General features: G+C 43.7%; 1 protein-coding gene and 1 pseudogene across 3 annotated transcripts in view; one reads left to right on the plus strand and one right to left on the minus strand.

Annotated features, from left to right (window-relative positions):
* Nucleotides 1-6,782: 6,782 nt before the first annotated feature.
* Nucleotides 6,783-18,911, minus strand: part of CNIH4 (cornichon family member 4) — a gene marked incomplete at its 5' end in the record, with an annotated part of 28,622 nt that continues 16,493 nt past the window's right edge. Inside the window, 2 exons of one of the 2 annotated variants that reach the window (XM_080699462.1) lie at nucleotides 6,783-6,849; nucleotides 10,981-11,121. In XM_080699462.1, the coding sequence (XP_080555588.1) occupies nucleotides 6,822-6,849; nucleotides 10,981-11,121 (169 nt within the window). In that variant the 3' untranslated portion in view covers nucleotides 6,783-6,821. Of the gene's footprint in view, nucleotides 6,850-10,669; nucleotides 11,122-18,911 lie in introns of those variants that run through there. The other variant, XM_080699463.1, reaches the window with a different exon arrangement.
* On the plus strand, nucleotides 14,811-18,743 carry LOC308265552 (small ribosomal subunit protein eS12-like; annotated as a pseudogene). Its single transcript has 3 exons — nucleotides 14,811-14,834; nucleotides 18,109-18,370; nucleotides 18,613-18,743. The product of its transcript is annotated as a small ribosomal subunit protein eS12-like (transcript).

Consider the following 18,911-nt stretch of genomic DNA (forward strand, 5'->3'; position numbering starts at 1 on the left):
TCAGAGATTTACATTAAATACTACAAATGTACTGGTGTCTGGAATTTGCTTCAAAACTTGGTGAGACAGGGAGGGTATGGATAGAACGACTATTGCAGCTGGTAAATAGAAAGTTACCAACTAGAGCTCTTCCAGAGAATTATCTTTGCCCCAGGGTGTCTCTGATGGAACAGGTAATCTTGACAGCCTCACATGCTGCCTTCCATTGTGCTCAGGCCCAGCTCTCAGATTGCATCTAGTCTCTGATCTGAGAAAGGCTACTGATGAAATTGTGACAGTGCGCTCTAAGGGAAGCTCATTTCTCTCCAAACATGATTCCATGTTATAACCTCTTCAAGATGACCAATTTAAGTGAACCAATCTTTTGGGGATAGACAAAAGAAAGATTCAAGTGCCTTGTTTGTTCTTATCCCCAAAGTATGTGTTTTTTGTCTGGGGATGGAACCCAGAGGCATTTGACTTCCGAGCTACACCCCCTGCCCAATTTTTTATTCTTTATTTTGAAACAGGGTCTCACTCAATTGCAGAGGGCCTCACTAAGTAGCTGAGGCTGTCCGTGAACTGCAATCCTCCGCTCTCAGCCTCCCGAATGCTGGGATTACAAGCGTGTGCCCACCATACCCGGCAAAGTATGTGGTTCTTAAAGCAGCAGATGTTAGAAGAGATTGAGTCCACTGAATCAACAAACAACAAAGTAGGGATTTTGAGCCACAGGGCCAGAGACATGAACCAGGAATAAAAGATGGCTGGAACCCAGGCATGTAAACACAACCTATAATCTCAGTACTTGGGAGGCTGAGACAACAGAATCACAATTTCAGGCCCAGTCTCAGTAACTTAGACCGTTTTTGAAAAATAAGGTTGATCAGGTAGAATGCCCCTCGGTTCAATCCCCAGCACACACACACACACACACACACACACACACACACACACACACACACACTAGCTGGAGAGTGATGGTGTACCAGGCTGTGGCTCAGAATCCTATTGTGCCACGGTGCTAGGGGTGCAGCTCAGTGGTAGGACTTGCCTAGTATGTTTGAGACCCTAGGATCTATCCCCAGAAACAAAAAACAAAAACCTTCCAGCCAGGCGAGGTGGCACACGCTTGTAATCCTAGCATTCAGGAGGCTGAGACTGGACGATTGCAGTTTGCAGATAGCCTCAGCTACTTAGGCCCTCTACAACTTAGTGAGACCCTGTTTCAAAATAAAGAATAAAAAATAGGTCAGGGGGTGTAGCTTGGAGGTCAAATGCCTCAGGGTTCCATCCCCAAACCTGCAAAAAGAAAAGAAAAGAAAAGCATGCATTAAATTCAAAGCCTTTGTTGCCAGTCTTTTAGAAAAAAATAGATATTCTTTTGTTTTTGGTGGTGATTTGTTTGGGGAGAGGTTTGATTTTGTTTTTGGTACTGGAGATTGAACACAAAGGCATTTTAACCTCTGAGCTATATCCGCTATCATCTTTTGTTTTTGTAGCATTAGGGATTGAATGTAGGGGCATTCTACCTCTGAGCTATATCCCCAGCCCTATATTATTTATTTTGAAACAGGATCACTCGAGGTTACTGAAAATTTGCTCACTTGCTGAGGATGGTCTCAAACCTGCAATCCTATGTCAGCCACCCAAATAACTGGGGTCACATGCATGTGCCATCCCACTTGGCTTATTGAATAGACATTTTTCCAATAGCCTTGTCACCTGAAGTTTCACTGTACCCAAAATGTTCAATCCGTTACATTATATACCAAAATGGTATATATAGCCAGGCATGGTTGGGCACACTGTAATCCCAGCATTTGGGAGGCTGAGATAGGAGGATCACAGTTATCAGCCAGCCTCCGCCACTTAGGCCCTTTGCAACTCAATGAGACCCTGTTTCAAAATAAAGAATAAAAAATAGGACTGGGGTGTAGCTCGGAGGTAGAATGCCCCTGGGTTCCATCCCCAGTACCGCAAAATAAATAAATAATAAAATGTATGTATCTTGCTGCCTTTTGTGTATGTGTGTGTGTGGGGAGGATACTGGGAGTAGAAACACCCAGGGGCATTCTACCTCCCAGCAACACCACAGTCTTTTTTTTTTTTTTTTTTTTTGGTGGTACTGGGGGTAGAACCCAGGGACTTTTCTACCTCCAGGCTATACTCCCAGACCTATTCTATATACTTTATTTGGAAACAGGGTCTCACTAAGTTGCTGAGAGCTTCACTAAGTAGCTGAGGCTGGCTTTGAACCTGTGTGATCCTCCTGTCTTAGCCTCCCAAGCACTGGGATTATAAGCGTGCACCACCACGCCTGGCTTTCAGCCCTTATTCTTTAATTTGAAATAGGGTCTCACTGAATTGCAAAGGGCCTCACTAAGTAGCTGAGGCTGTCCAAGAACCTGGATCCTCCCGTCTAAGCCACCCAAGTACTGGAATTACAAGCATGTGCCACAAGCCTGGCTCTATTATTCTTTATTTTGAAACAGTCTCACTGAGTTGCAAATGCCTCACTAAGTAGCTGAGGCTGTCCATGAACCGCGATCCTCCTGTCTCAGCTTTCCAAATGCTGGGATTATAAGCGAGAGCCACCACTTCCAGCTTCTTGCTACCTAATTCTATACACTTAAATGTTTATCTGAATTTTGGGGGCAAGTAATTGCACCTAGATAGGCTTGATTTTTTACTACTTCTGACAAAATACTACTGTGATCAAAGCTGATTTCAGCAGTCTCAAGTGGACCCAACACAGCAGCAGCTTATAGTCTAGCAGAGCTAGAATATTTCATAAAGTGACAGCTTTGAAAATACAGATAGCCCCGGGCTTTATGTTGCTCCATTGATGCTTCTCTGATCTAAAAGATATAGGGTAGACTTCCTGCTGAAAGAGCAATTGAAAAACATGATCTGTTACTTGTTATTCAACAATCATTTATTGTTTCTGTGTACTAGGTACTGTTGGGTGCCAGGAGAGAAGGTCCAACCATCAGTAAGAGTACACTCTGCCCTCCAGGAGTGTCAAATCTAGTAGAAGAGGCTAATTGCATACAAATTACTAATGCTGAATAGTGCAACAGGAGATTAAGTTCTGCAGCACTTTCTTGTCTCTACTTCAAAATAAGATTGGGTCAGGGAAAGCTGATTTAGACTGTTACTACATTGTCACCTGTGTGGCAGGCATGAAATTGCAGCCGAGGGGCTTGTTGGGCTTTGATGAACTGAGCTGCTGCTTGGATCTTGTTTCCTCAGGTTCTGCAGCACCTGAGTTCACTGGAAAGGTGGGAAGAAAAAGCATGGGAACCAACCCTGAACATGCACGGGTGCGCCCCATATAGTCTGCACCGATAGCCCTGCATACTGCCTCTGTAGAGAGGGATAGGGTAGACCAGGGGGTAAGGGACAAAGAGCACCAAATCAAAGGAGTCCACACACTCTCATGCTGAGACCTCAGGCAAGCTCTAGGCTTCACTTACCTAGCTTTTATTTATTTTTATTTGCCCTAATTTTTATTCTTTATTTTGAAATAGGGTCTTGCTGAGTTGCAAGGAGCCTCACTTAAGTAGTATAAGGTTTGCGAGTTCCACAGACACGCAAGATCATCCATGCAGGTGCCATAAGTCTTTATTAGTCCAGCCCACTTGTCCCGGGCAGCTCCCTCCCCCACCCCTGTGTCACGGGTGCGGGGTGGGGGTGGGGGAGATGTGTGGAAGAGAGCCTTCCACGAGTGTAGGAATCTCTCTGTCCCACAAGCTTCTTTTTTGTGGATCGCTCCGTCCCCCTTTTTATCAAAGGGTGTGGCTTTCCGTGGGAAAATCCTGGACCTTGCAGGGTAAGGAGGCGGGTCAGCCCCACCCCTGCCCCGTATGGGGAGGTCCAGAACCTAACAAGTAGTACCTGAGATTGTCTGCGAACCCGCAATCCTCCAGTCTTAGCCTCCCAAATGCTGGGATTACAAATGTGTGCCACCACACCCAGTTTCTCTCCTGGTTTTTTTTTTTTTTTTTTCAGGTCTGGGGATGGAACCCAGGGGCGTTTGACCTCTGAACTACACCCCGTGCCCATTTTTTTATTCTTTTATTTTGAAACAGGGTCTAAGTGCAGAGGGCCTAAGTAGCTGAGGCTGGCTGAGAACCATGATTCTCTGGTCTCAGCCTCCCGAATGCAGGGATTACAAGTGTGTGGCACCACACCCGGCTTCTCCAGCTTTAAAAGATGAAGTTTGGACTGGGGGTGAAGCTTGCCTAACATGTACACAGCCCTGAGTCTGAGTTCACCCCTAGCCCTATTTTTTATTCTTTATCTTGAAACATGGTGTAAGTTATAGAGAACCTCACTAAAAGTAGCTAAGGCTAGCTATAAACCTGTGATCCTGTTTCAGCTCCCAAATACTGAGATAACAAGCATGTGCCATCACACCTGGCTCAGGTTTTTGTTTTTAAGCATATTAATACTTTAATATTAGTAAGTAAAAAAGTCCTTTGTTAACGAACAAGGACACCTTTCTGATTTGCTCAGCCAGCCTCAGGAACTCATGCCTGAAAACGTAAACAGCCCAAAGGTTTCCAAATCAAGGGTTTCAGTTTCTTTTTTCTCTCAGTACTGGGGATGGAACCCAGGGGCATCCTACCTCTGAGCTACACATCCCAGCCAGCCCTATTTTTTATTTTGAAACAGGGTCTCACTGAGTTGCAAGGGGGCCTAAGTATTTGCTGAGGCTGTCCACAAATGGTGATCCTCCCGTCTCAGCCTCCCAAATGCTGGGATTACAAGCGTGTGCCACCACACCTGGGAGGGTTTCAATTTTGATTATTACTAGTACTTGAGTTCTCATCAACGTTGAGACCCTGTTTCAAAATAAGAAATAAAATAGAGATGTAGGTATAGTTCAGAAGTAGAATGTCCCTGGGTTCAATCCCTATTACAAAAAATAAAAAAGGACGGGGTGAGTCAGGCATGGTGGCACACACTTGTAATCCCAGCATTCAGGAGGCTGAGACAGGAGGATTGTGGTTCGCAGACAGCCTCAGCTATTTAGGCCCTTTGCAACTCAGTGAGACCCTGTTTAAAAAAAAAAACAAAAAAAACCCCAACAGGGTTGGGGGTATAGCGCAGAGGTAATGCCCCTGGGTTCCATCCCCAGTACTGCAAAAACATCAACAACAAAACAAAACAAAACAAAACAAAAACGGATGGGGTGTAGCTTGGAAGAATGCCTCTGGATTCAATCCCCAGTACCAGAAAGGGGCAGGGAATGTATGTATGTTTACATATATGGATAAATAGGGGGTAGGGATGTCGCTCAGGGGTAGAATGTCCTTGGGATCAATCCCCAGTATTGTAAAAAAGCAACTCAAGCGTAGCCTTAGGAGGCACTGGCAGGGGCGAGGGGCTGTGTTTTCAACAGAAGGTGCGGCATAGACTGAAGTGGTAAGAAAGAGATGCAAGCACATAACTTCTGTGTAACCACATGTGGCCCTTTGCCTGGCAGAAATACCAGACTACCACAGGAGAACTTATGTAACCCCAGAGGACAGCAGAGCCAAGTTTCCTTTGTTGTCAGTACTTGGCTTCATCTTTGAAGTACAGTCTGTCTATACAGGGCTCCCTTGCTTCTACCCAAACTAGATCCAATCCAGGGCTGAAACGCCATGCAACATTTAATCTTGGGGACCTTGTTTGGCCACCAAATCTGTGGGGTCAGGGCACATAATCCCTTTGGATTCTGCCATAGTGCTTAAGAAAACATTAAAGTACAAACGAGGCCAGAGGAAGAGCTGCCAGACTCACTGGACATGGCACACAGCTGGGGCAGCTGCCCTCAACAGCGGGGTTTATAAGCAGTACCAAGGAACTAGCTTCCCTTCGATACTGCCATGGCCATGAAATGGCTTGTATTGGGAGTCCCAGTTCACAAAGTGATCAGTGTGGAAGGACAGAGGGCTACAGTTCTCCTGGCACCAAGCAGAGCACTAACAGGCTCAGTTTCACTGACAACAAATGACAATTCCTGCTTCTACTATGCTGAGCATCTACTACCGAATCACCTCTCCAACCCAAGAACACACGTCAGAGATCAGAGACAGCTACATCTACTGCCATACAAAATAAGAGCCGGCAAGAGCTAGGGTACGAGTTTGGGGGTGACTGTGGAGGCAGTAGCTTTTGAAGAAAGCTCTTGATAAAATCTTGTTTCTGTTTTAATTTATTTTTCCTTTCTATAAGCAGGAATTACATTATAATTGGGCAAAGGGCTTAATCAGTTTTACAAATTCTGCGAAGAAATATAAATATTTTTGAAATGCCATTTTCTGGTAACATTCTTGATTAAAGACTCAGCTGACAGTCCCATAAATCTTTAAACCATCCTAATAACATGAAGTTGCCACAACAGAGGCAAAAAGGGTGATCAATTGTTTCTTCTTTTGTCCAGACTAACAGTATAGTTGTGTACTCTGACTTCTCAGAGGAGACTTGAAGACAGCCTAGCTCATCTACTGAGTGTACTCTAAACTTTACGGCATGTCCTTTATTTCTTTGGCATGCAAGGCTGGCATAGCAGTCCTACTTCTACACAAATAACCACCTTTGACATACAGATGATAAAAGACACCAGGTGTAAGGGGTTCAGGCTAAAGTTTAGAACCAGAAATCTACAAAAACTCAATTCATGTTTTTTAAATACTTTATATGGTAAAAATACAGCAAAAATAGTTTTTTTGTTCAAAGACGAAAATATATACTGCTATGGTCACGGTTCTAAAGATGATCTAAGTCGTCTCTGGCTCCTGAACTGTGCACTGTAGTGTAGGCTGACTCCAAACACAGTTTCTCCAGCTTCAGTCATTTATCAGAGCTAAAATCATACTGTGAAAGAAGAAATTAATGTTACTAACATTTCTTCAGGAATGTTCTAGAGTCTGGTTTATCCAGACTAGAATCCATACAAGTTCTGCAAGGAACACTCATTCATTTGAGAAGACAATCATACCCAAAAGAAAAAATATACTATGGCTTCCAGACTAACTAGGGGAAAGGGCTGAGGAGTTTAACCTAAAAAAATAATTTGGGAGCTGGGCATGGTGACACATGCTTGTAATACCATTGCTTGGGAGGCCAAGACAGGAGGATCGTGAGGCTCTCAGCAACTTAGTGAGACCCTGTTTTCAAATAAAATATAAAATAGGTCTGGGAGTGGAGCCTGGAGGTAGAAAGCCCCTGGATTCCATCCCTAGTACCACAAAATAATAAAATACTAATAATTATAACAATAATTATTATCATTATTATTGGGGCCAGAGTTTTTTTTATTTTGGGCACTGACAACTGGACTGAGAGGCATTCTACCACCAAGCCACACCCCCAGCCTGATGTGTGTGCATGTGTATTGGTGGTGATTGAACCCAAGGACATTCTACCTCCAAGCTACACTCTCAGCCCGATTTATTTATTTATTTATTTATTTATTTATTTATTTTTTATTGCAGTATCGGGGATAGGACCCAGGGGCATTCTACTTCCGAGCCACGCCCCCCCAGCCCTATTTTTTATTATTTTGAGACAGGGTCTCAATGAGTTGCAAAGAGCCTAAGTAGCTGAGGCTGTCCGCAAACTGTGATCCTCCAGTCTCAGCCTCCCAAATGATGGGATTACAAGTGTACACCACCATGCCCGGCTCTATTTTTTTAATTTGAAACAGGGTCTCACTAAGTTTCGGAGAGCCTCACTAAGTAGCTTTGACTGTCAGTGAACAGAATCCTCCTGTATCAACCTCCTAAGTACTGGGATTAATGTGTGCATTACTATGCCCAGCTCCTAATTTTTTTTTGAAACAGGGTCTTGCTATGTTGATTAGTCAATACTTGCTGAGGCTGTCCTTAAATATGGGATCCTCCTGTCTCAGCTTACAAAGTACTGGTATTACAGGCATGTGTCACCATGGCTGGTTCCAAAGGATATTCTACTTCTGAGCTAACCCCATTCCTTTTTTTTTTTTGCAGTACTGGGGATGGAACCCAGGGGGCATTCTATCTCGAAGGTATACCCCAACCCTATACTTTTTATTCTTTACTTTGAAACAAGGTCTCATTGAGTTGCAAAGGGCCTCACTAAGTAGTTGAGGCTGGCCATGAACTGTGATCCTCATGTCTCAACATCCCAAATGATGCTGAGATTACAAGCGGGTGTCACCATGCCTGGAACCAAATCCTCCCCCCTTTTTTTTTTACTATTTTTTTTTTTGTGTGTGTGTGTGGCACTAGGGATTGAATCTAGGGGCATTATACTTCTAAACTACCCCCTCAGCCCTGTTTTATTTTTATTTTGAAACAAAGTCTTGATAGGTTGATGAGTCTCACTACTTCCTGAGACTGTCTCAAGTCTACAATCCTCCTGTCTCAGCCTCCTTATGTACTGAGATTACAAGCATGTGCCATCACTCCCATCTTATTTTTTACTTTGAAACAGGGTCTTCACTAAATTGCGGAGGGTCTTACCAATTGCTGAGACTAGCCTCAAACATGTGATCTTTCTGTTTCACTATTCCAAGTACTATGCCTGTCTTTGAGCTATTTAAAAAAGGCTAAACGAGTTCTAATGGCACACACCTGTAATCCCAGTACTTGGGAGGCTTAAGCATGTTTGATCACAGGCTCAACAATTTCATGAGACCCTCAGCAACTTAGACCCTATTTCAAAATAAAAAATAAGCTGGGCGTGGTGGCGCACGCTTGTAATCCCTGCGCTTGAGAGGCTGAGACAGGAGGATCACACGGGTTCGAAGCCAACCTCAGCTACTTAGTGAGGCTTTCAGCAACTTAGTAAGACCCTGTTTCCAAATAAAATATAAAAAAGGTCTGGGAGTATAGCTCAGAGGTAAGAAAGCCTCAGGGTTCCACCCCCAGTACCACCAAAATAAATAAATAAATAAAAAATAAGAGGCATGGTGGTGCATGCCTCTAATCCCAGTACTTGGGAGGCTGAGCCTGGAGAATTACAGTTTCAAGGACAACATCAGCAAGACTAAGACTCTTATCAACCTAATAAGACCTTTGTTTCAAAATAAAAATAAAAATTAGGTCTGGGAGTATAGCTAAGAGGTAGAATGCCCCTGCGTTCAATCCCCAGTACTACAAAAAATAAAAAATAAAACAGGAACAGGGTTTTAGCTTAGAGGTAGAATGCTCCTGAGTCCAACTGCTAGTACCAAATTATTTACTTTTTGCAGTACTGGGGATGGAACACAGGACATTTTAGCTCCGAGCCACATCCCCAGTCCTATTATTTTATTCTTTGTTTTTTTTTTTGTTTTTGGTTTTGCCATACTGGGGATGGAACCCAGGGGCATTCTATCTTCAAGCTACACCCCCAGCCCTATTTTTTATTTTTTATTTTGAAACAGGGTCTCACTATGTTGCAAAGGGCCTCACTAAGTAGCTGAGGCTGCCCACTAACCACGACCCTTCTGTCTCAGTCTCCCAAATGCTGGGATTACAAGGGTGCAGCACCAGGCCTGGGCTGGAAAAAAAAAAAAAAAAAAAAAAAAAAAACCTTTAAATTCTCTCACCAGATCTTTGCACATGCTGTCATTATGCCTGGAATCCCCCATCCCACCCACTCTCCCAAATCAGTAAGTTTCTACTCCAGTTTCCCAACTGTGCTCTAAAGCACCTCCTGTGGAAAGCAGCCTCTCAGGCCAGCCCAGCTGCACACCCCCTTCCATAGTTCACTGTGACCACAACTCTGGTTGGTTAGCATCTCTAGGGCAGAATCCAAGCACTTCCACTTTCATGCCCTACATAATACCTGAGGAATGCAATCATGAAGCTCCAAGATTTCATTGCAGTGACTCCATACTGCTCCTCTGTGTCCTGTGCAGTGCCTTAAAGTGTCTGATACACAGCTATCACCCGATATACACTATGAAAGCCACCTCAGCCAGGAGTGGTGGTGCATGCTTGCAATCCCAGTATGTGGGAGGCTGAGATAGGAGAATCACAGGTTCAAGACCAACCTCCCCAAGTAGTGAGACTCATCAACCTAGTAAGACCCTGTTTCAAAATTTACAAAATTAAGAGTAGGCATGGTGGCGCATGCTTATAATCCCAGCATTTGAGAGGCTGAGACAGGAGGATCACGGTTCGCCAACAGCCTCAGCTACTTAGTGAGGCCCTTTGCAACTCAGACCCTGTTTCAAAATAAAGAATAAAAAATAGAGCTAGGGGTGTAGTTCAGAGGTAGAATGTTCCTGAGTTCCATCCCAGAACCATTAAAAAAAAAAAAAAATTTTTTTAAATTAAGAGGACTGGGGGTGTACCTTGGAGACTGAATGCCCTGGATTCAATTTCCAGTTAAAAAAAAAAAGGAAATACTGCATAAGGCTTCCAGCATTTGACAGTCACTTCTTCATATTAATACTTCCAATGTAGACCAGTAGAATTTTATCAGAACTAAGCCACTTAGAATGCTTAAGAATCAGCATCACATCTAAATTCCTTTCTGTTAGAAAGGTTGGCCCAGCTGGGAGTGGTGGTGCATGCTTGTAATCCCAGCATTCGGAAAGCTAAGACCAGAGGATCATGGTTCGCAGACAGCCTCAGCTACTTAGTGAGGCCCTCCACAACTTAGTGAGACCCTGTTTCAAAATAAAGAATAAAAAATAGGGCAGGGTAGCTTGGAGGTCGAATGCCCCTGGGTTCTATCCCCAGACCTGAAAAAAAAAAAAAGAAAAAAGAAAGGTTCGAGGCCCTCAGTAATTCAGTGAGACCCTGTTTCAAAATAAAAAGTAAAATAGGGCTGGGAATATAGCTCAGAGGTAAAATTCCCTGGGTTCAATCAAAACCACCACTAAAAAAAAAAAAAAATCTACACAGTCACATAAGAAATTCACATAAACCCCATAAGTTCTGCAATGTCAACACAAAATCCTACATTATAACAACTCACCCATCAAAAGCAGCCATGGCATCTAAGAAGATGCCAAGAGAACTTTAAACTCACCTATAAAGATACATGAAGAAACACAGCAAGTGGAAGCCAAGTTTGATCATGGCTTCTTTCATGTGTGACTTCAGTTGCCCTCGATTGTGTATTTCTGTTGGATCAAACACTCCCATGTTACCACTCGGAACCATAATGAACCTGACAATTTAAAAGATACACATATTAGAGTGAAAATCAAATTATCAGAATACTGAAAAATAACAGTATGGAATTTTACTCAGCCATAAAGAACAAAATTACACTGGACATGGTGGCACACACCTGCAATCCCAGTACTTGGGAAGCCAAGACAGGAGGATTGTAAGCTAAATACTAGCCTCAGAAACTTGTAAGCCTTTCAGGAACCTACTGAGACCCTATAAATAAAAAGGAGTTGGGCGTGGTGGCACATACCTATAATCCCAGTACTTGGGAGGCTTGAGACAGGAGAATCACAAGTTTAAGGACAGCTTCAGTAAATAATGATACTCTCATGAAATTAGTAAGGAGACTCCATTTCAAAATAAAAACTAGCCCAGTGTGGTGGCACATGCTTATAATCCCCGTGCTTGGGAGGCAGAGAAAGGAGGATCGTGCAGGTTCGAAGCCAGCCAAGCTGGCTTAAGAGACCCTGTTTCCAAATAAAAAAGTATAAAAATAGGTCTGGGAGTGTAGCCCAGAGGTAGAAGGGTTTCCAGGAACCCCAGTACCACCAAAAAAAAAAAGAAAAATAAAAACTAAAAAGTACTGGGAAGACAGGTGTGTGGTGGCACACGCTTGTAATCTCAGTACAGTACCTGGGAGGCTGAGATAGGAGGATCACAGGTTCACAGCCAGCCTCAGCAATTTAGTGAGACCTTCTGCAACTTAGTGAGATCCTGTTTCAAAACGTAGAATGAAAAAATAGGGCTGAGGGTGTAGCTCAAAGGTAGACTGCCCCTGGGTTCAATCCCCAGTACTGGGGAGAAAAATAGATAATGTGCCAGGTTTCAATCCCCAGTACCACAAAAAGTAAATAAATACCTTTATTTATTTATTTTTTGCGATACCGGCGATTGAACCCAGAGGCATTCTACCTCTGACCAGCCCTACTTTTTTTTTTTTTTCACCTTGTAGCCAAGACATTTATTGGTGGAGCTGGTATGAAAGGAAGAAAGAGACAGACAGACAGACAGACAGACAGACAGACAGGAGAGAGAGAAAGAAGAATCCAGGAAGAGCCAGCCCTACTTTTTAACTTATTTTTCGTGGTACTGGAGATGGAACCCAGGGGCATTCTACCTCCGAGCTATACCCTCAGCCCTTTTTATTCTTATACAGAGTCTTGCTATACTGCTCACTAACCTGCCAAAGCTATCTTTGAACCATTGATCCTCCTGTCTCAGCATCCCCAGGAGCCTTTTAGCACAAACTTGGGTGTCCTCCTTCTGGGCATACTGTTTCTTTTCCTTCCTTCCTTTCTTTTTTTTTTGCAATACTGAAGATGGAACCCAGGGTCATCCTACCTCCAAGAGTCAGGGTCTCACTGAGTTGTAGAGGGCCTCACTAAGTAGCTGAGGCTGCCTTTGAACCGTGATCCTCCTGTCTCAGCCTCCCAAATGCTGGGATTACAAGCATGCGCCACCATGCCTGGCCTTATTCTTTTATTTAGAAACAGGGTCTCACTAAGTTGCAGAGGGCTTCATTAAGCAGCTGAGGCTGATCAAGAACCTGCAATACTCCTGTCTCAGCCTCCCACATACTGGAATTACTAGTGTGCGTCACCATACCCGACTTAAATAAATATATTTTAAAAAGAGTCTGGCGGGTGTAGCTCTTGGTTGAAACCCCAGTAACAAAAAACAAACAAAAAGGAATAAAAGAACAAAATTATGTCATTTGCAGAAAAATATATAAAACTAGAGAATAATATGCTAAGTTAAATCAGCCAGCCTCAGAAAGTCAAGGGTTGAGCCAGGCGTGGTGGCGCACGCTTGTAATAGCAGCATTTGGGAGGCTGAGACAGGAGGATCATGGTTCATGGCCAGCCTCAGCTACTTAGTGAGGCCCTCTGCAAGTCAGTGAGACCCTGTTTCAAAATAAAGAATAGCTGGGCGTGGTGGTGCACGCTTGTAATCCCGGCACTTGGGAGGCTGAGACAGGAGGATTGCACAGGTTCGAAGCCAGCCTCAGCTACTTAGTGAGGCTCTCAGCAACTTAAATGAGACCCTGTTTCCAAATAAAATATAAAATAGGTCTGGGAATATAGCCCAGAGGTAGAAAGCCTCTGGGTTCCACCCCCAGTATCACAAAATAAAAAATAAAAAAATTAAAAATAGGGCAGAGGGTGTAGCCCAGAAGTCGAATCCCCTGGGTTCCACCCCCAGACCCACAAAAACAAACAAACAAAAAAGAATTCAAGGATTGTATATTTTTTTCTCCTACATGGAAGCTAGAACAAAAATATTAAACAAAAGGAACTTTAAGCCAGGTGTGGTGGTATGCATGCTTGTAATCCCAATACATGTGAGGCTGAGAGAGGAAGAGTGCAGGTTCATGGCCAGCCTCAGGTACTAAATGAGGCCCGCCACAACTTAGTGAGACTCTGTTCAAAATAAAGAATAAAAAATAGGGCTGGGTTGTAGCTCAGAGGTAGAATACTCCTGGGTTCAATCCCCAGTACCACATACACACACATTAAAAAAAAAGAAACTTCAGTCAAATGAGAGAAATCAGTAGAACAGTAGAAGGAGATTGGGAAGAAAGAATTCAAATAAGGTTATGTCCATACATGAAGGTATCAATACCAAATTCACTACCATGTAATGGAGAGGGCGGAAGGGGGACTGGGGTGGGATGTGAGGGGAAATACACCAAGAAATCGCATGTACATTTATATCGCTTTGAAGTTTAATATGATGTACAATTAAAATCCACCAATAAAACTATTAAAAATAAATAATAGTAGCGCATGCCTGTAATCCCAGATAGGAGGATTGCTGGATTAAAGACAGCTTCAGCAAGTAGGGAGGCTCTTAGCAACCTAGTGAGACCATTTCAAAATGAAAAAAAAGAGCTAGCTGGTGGCGTAGCAGAGAATATCCCTGTGTACAGTCCCAACTACTTCACCCCACACACATACACACACACTAAGCCAGGCGCAGTGGCACACACGTGTAATTCCAGTACCTAGAAGGCTGAGATAGGACTGCAGGTATGCAGCAAGGCTTAGCAATTTAGTGAGTCCCTCTTCAGCAACTTAGTGAGATCCTGTTTCAAAATAAATAAAATAAGAGCCAGTGTGGTGGCAAACGCTTGTAATCCCAACATTCAGGAGGCTGAGACTGGAGGATCGCAGTTCATGGACAGCCTCAGATACTTAGTGAGGCCCTCTGCAACTTAGACCCTGTTTCAAAATAAAGAATAAAAATATCAGGCTGAGGGTGTAGGTCTGAGGTAGAATGCCCCTTGGGTACCATCTCCAGTACTGCACACACACACACATACACAAATAGGGCTGGGAGAGCTGGGCGTGGTGGCGCACGCTTGTAATCCCCGCGCTTGGGAGGCGGAGACAGGAGGATCCGGAGACAGGAGGATCCCGCAGGTTCGAAGCCAGCAGTGCTGGCTTAAGAGACCCTGTTTCCAAATAGAAAAGTATAAAATAGGTCTGGGAGTGTAGCCTGGAGTTAGAAGGGCTTCCAGGAACGCCAGTACCACTAAAAAAAAAAAAAAAAAAAAAAAAAAAAAAAAAAAATTGTATTGCCTGGAGAGAATCTGTAAGTGCTTGGATTTCAACATTCAGACTGTGCCATTTGTATAACATACATGTCCTAGCCCATCATGGTTCATGACTTCTTCCTGCCCTCATGTCCAAAATGCTGCTGCTGGGAGTAAGGGAGCATGCTAGAGATTGAGCCCAGGGGCATTCTACCTCTGAGATACACCACCAGTTTTATTTTTTATTTGGAAACAGAGTCTTGCTATACTGCTCACTAACCTGCCAAAGCTGTCTTTGAACCATTGATCCTCCTGTCTCAGCATCCCCAGGAGCCTTTTAGCACAAACTTGGTGTCCTCCTTCTGGGCATACTGTTTCTTTTCCTTCCTTCCTTCCTTCCTTCCTTCCTTCCTTCCTTCCTTCCTTCCTTCCTTCTTCTTTTTTTTTTTTTTTTTTTGCAATACTGAAGATGGAACCCAGGGTCATCCTACCTCCAAGCTACATTTCCAGCCCTCTATTTTTTATTCCTTATTTTGAAACAAGGTCTCACTGAGTTGAAAAGAGCCTCACTAAGTAGCTGAGGCTGTCTGGGAACTGTGGTCCTCCTGTCTCAGCCTCCTGAATGCTGGAATTACAAGCAGGCACCACCACGCCTGGCTCATACTCAGTTTCTTAATTAATAGGTCTGTGATATGCAAATTTGCTGTGAAGTCCATATTTTTTTTTTCCTTCTGGTACTAGGGATTACACACAGGGCATTCCACCTGAGAGTTACAACCCCAACCCTTTTAATATTTTATTTCAAAGTCTCAAGCCCAGTGTGGTGGCACACATTTGTAATCCTACTACTTGGGAGGCTGAGGCAGGAGAATCACAGGAGAGCAGCCAGCCTCAGGTACTTAATGAGGTCCTCTGCAACTTACTGAAACTGTTTCAAAATAAATAATAAAAAATTGGGCTGGGGATGTAGCTCAGAGCACAGAATGCCCTTGGGTTCCATCTCCGGAACTACAAAAAATAATAAATAAACCAGGCGTGGTGGTGCACACTTGTAATCCCAGTGCTTGGGAGGCTGAGACAAGAGGATTGCACAGGTTCAAGCCAGCCTCATCTACTTAGTGAGGCTCTCAGAAACTTAGTGAGACCCTGTTTCCAAATAAAGTATAAAATAGGTCTGGGATTATAGCCTGGAGGCAGAAAAGCCCCTGGGTTCCACCCCCAATACCACCAAAAAAAAAAAAAAAAAAAATGCCAGGCGTTGTGGCACACATTTGTAATCCCAGTACTTGGGAGGCTGAGACAGGAGGATCCGGGTTCATAGCCAGCGTCAGCTACTTAGTGAGGCCCTCTACAACTTAGTGAGTGGAGATTCTGTTTCAAAATAAAGAATAAAAAATAGGGCTGGGGGTGTAGCTCTGGAGGTCAAATGCCTCTGGGTTCCTTCCCCAGTACCAAAATAAATAAATAAAAAGGTTAAAGCAGAGTTGTAACTGAATCAGCAGTTCTACCAGGTAAGGCTCAAGAAATAAAAATATACCCACATAAAAATTTGCATATAAATATTCATAGTAAGACCAGGCTTGGTTGCTCACACCTGTAATCCCAATATTTAGGAGGCTGACACAGGAGAATCACAGGTTCAAGACCAGCCTTGGCAGTGTAGCAAAACCCTCAGCAACCTAGTGAGACCTTGTTTCAAAACAAAAAATTTGCCACACACTTGTAATCCCAGTACTTGGGAGGCTGAGACAGGAGGATTGCAGGTTCGTGGCCAGCCTCAGCTATTTAGTAAGGCCTTCTCAACTTAGTGAGAGTCAGTTTCAAAATAAAGAATAGAAAATAGCACTAGGGATATAGCTCAGTGGTAGAATGCCCTGGGTTCAATCCCCAGTATGGCCAAAAAGAACAGTCTATAGTGGACTGGCCCTGAACACGGTGCAAAGGGCCTCTGTTCCCAGAATGGGAACATGTGTTGAGCGATGGAACTAATCATGAGAGAGCAATGACAAAAGGAAAAATAAAATTCATCACAGGTTCAAGGCCAGCCTCAGCAACTTAGCAAGACTGTTTCAAAAAAAAAAAAAAAAAAAGGCGGGGGCTGGCATGATGGCACACACCTGGAATCATAGTACTGGCAGGTAAAGACAGGAGGATTGCAGGTTGGAGGTCAGCCTCAGCAATTTAAGTGAGATCCTCTTTCAAAATAAGAAATAAAGTTGGCCGTAGTGGCACACGCTTGTAATCCCAGCATTTGGGAGGCTGAGACCGAAGGATTGCGGTTTGCAGACAGCCTCACCTACTTAGTGAGGCCCTCCACAACTTAGTAAGACCCTCCCTGTTTCAAAATAAAGAATAAAACATAGGGCAGAGGGGCAGGTCAAATGCCCCTGGGTTCCATCCCCAGACCCGCAAAAAGAAAGAAACAAAAAAGAAAGAAATAATAACAGGCTAGAGGTGAGTTTGGGATAGAATGCTCTTAGGTTCAATCCCCAGTACAATAAAACTAATTGATTAATCAATTAAAAATAAAAAGAGCTGCTGGGTGTGGTGGTGCACGCTTGTAATCCCAGCATTCAGGAGGCTGAGACCAGAGGATCGCGGTTCACAGTTAGCCTCAGCTACTTAGTGAGACCCTTTGAAACTCAGTGAGACCCTGTTTCAAAATAAAGAATAAAAAACTGGGCAGGGAGTGTAGCTCAGAGGTCAAATGCCTCTGGGTTTCATCCCTAGACCCACCAAAGAAAAAAAAAAGAGCTAAACTGATTGTGGTGGTGCACACTTGTAATCCCAGTATTTGGGAGGCAGAAACTGGAGGATCATGATTCATGGACAGCCTCAGCTACTTAATGAGGCCCTTTGTAACTCAGTGAGACCCTGTTTCAAAAATAAAGAATGAAAAATTAGGGCTGGGGGCGTCACTCAGAGGTAGAATGCCTCTGGGTTCCATAAATAAAATAAGAATAAAAAAAGAGCCAGGCATTGTGATACATGCTTGTAATCCCAGTACTTGGAAGGCTGAGACATGAAGATTGCAGGTTCGTGGCCAGCCTCAGCTACTTAGTGAGGCCCTCCACAACTTAATGAGAACTTGTTTCAAAATAAAGAATAAAAAGAGCTCAGTGTGGTGGTGCATGCTTGTAATTCCAGCATTTGGGAGGCTGAGACAGGAGGATCCGGGTTTGCAGACAGCCTCAGCTACTTAGTAAGCCCCTGTTTCAAAATAAAGAAAAAAACCCAAAAAAAACCAAAAACATAGGGCTGGGGGTGTAGCTTGGAGGCTGAATGTCTCTGGGTTCCATCCCCAGTACCTCAAAACAAAACAAAAACAAGAATAAACAGTAGGGCTGGGGCTCTTTCCCTGCTGCCACTGGGTCTTGCAAAGGCAGAGACGCAGGCGCAGGTGCAGTCAAGATTCAGCCTCACCTGTAACCCACCACCGTGGCTGAGGAAGGCATTGCTGCCGGAGCTGTAATGGAGGTTAATACTGCTTGCTCTACAAGAGGTGCTTAAGACCACCCTCATCCATGATGGCCAAGCATGTGGAATTCATGAAGCTGCCCAAAGCCTTAGACAAGTGCCAAGTCCATCTTTGTGTGCTTACATCCAACTGTGATGAGCCTATGTATATCAAATTTAATGGAGGCACTTTGTGCTGAGCAACAAATGAACATAATTAAGGCTGAGGACAAGAAATTGGGGGAAGCCGGGCGTGGTGGCGCACGCTTATAATCCCAGCATTTGGGAGGCTGAGACCAGAGGATCGTGGTTCGCGGACAGCCTCAGCTACTTAGTGAGGCCCTCCGCAACATAGTGAGACCCTGTTTCAAAGTAAAGAATAAAAAATTGGGCAGAGGGTGTAGCTCGGAGGTCAAATGCCCCTGGGTTCCATCCCCAGACCCGCAAAAAAAAAAAAAAGAAAAAGAAAAGAAAAGAAATTGGGGGAATGAGTAGGACTCTGCAAAACTGACTGGGAGGGAAAACCTCATAAAGTGGTTGGCTGCAATTGTGTAGTCATTATGGGCTATGACAAAGGATCTCAGGCTAAAGATGTCACTGAGGAGTACTTCAAATGCAAGAAATGAGCAAACAAAAATTTTGCTTTGCAAAAAAAAAGTAGGGCTGGTGTGTAGCTTGAAGATAGAATGCTCCTGGGTTCAATCTCCAGAACCACAAAAATAAATAAATAAATAAATAAATAAATAAATAAATAAATAAGTAAATAAGCAAGCAAGCAAGCTGGGTGTGGTGGC

The sequence above is a fragment of the Muscardinus avellanarius genome (genome assembly GCF_963383645.1).
Source record: "Muscardinus avellanarius genome assembly, chromosome: 7".
NCBI classification, from domain to species: domain Eukaryota; kingdom Metazoa; phylum Chordata; class Mammalia; order Rodentia; family Gliridae; genus Muscardinus; species Muscardinus avellanarius.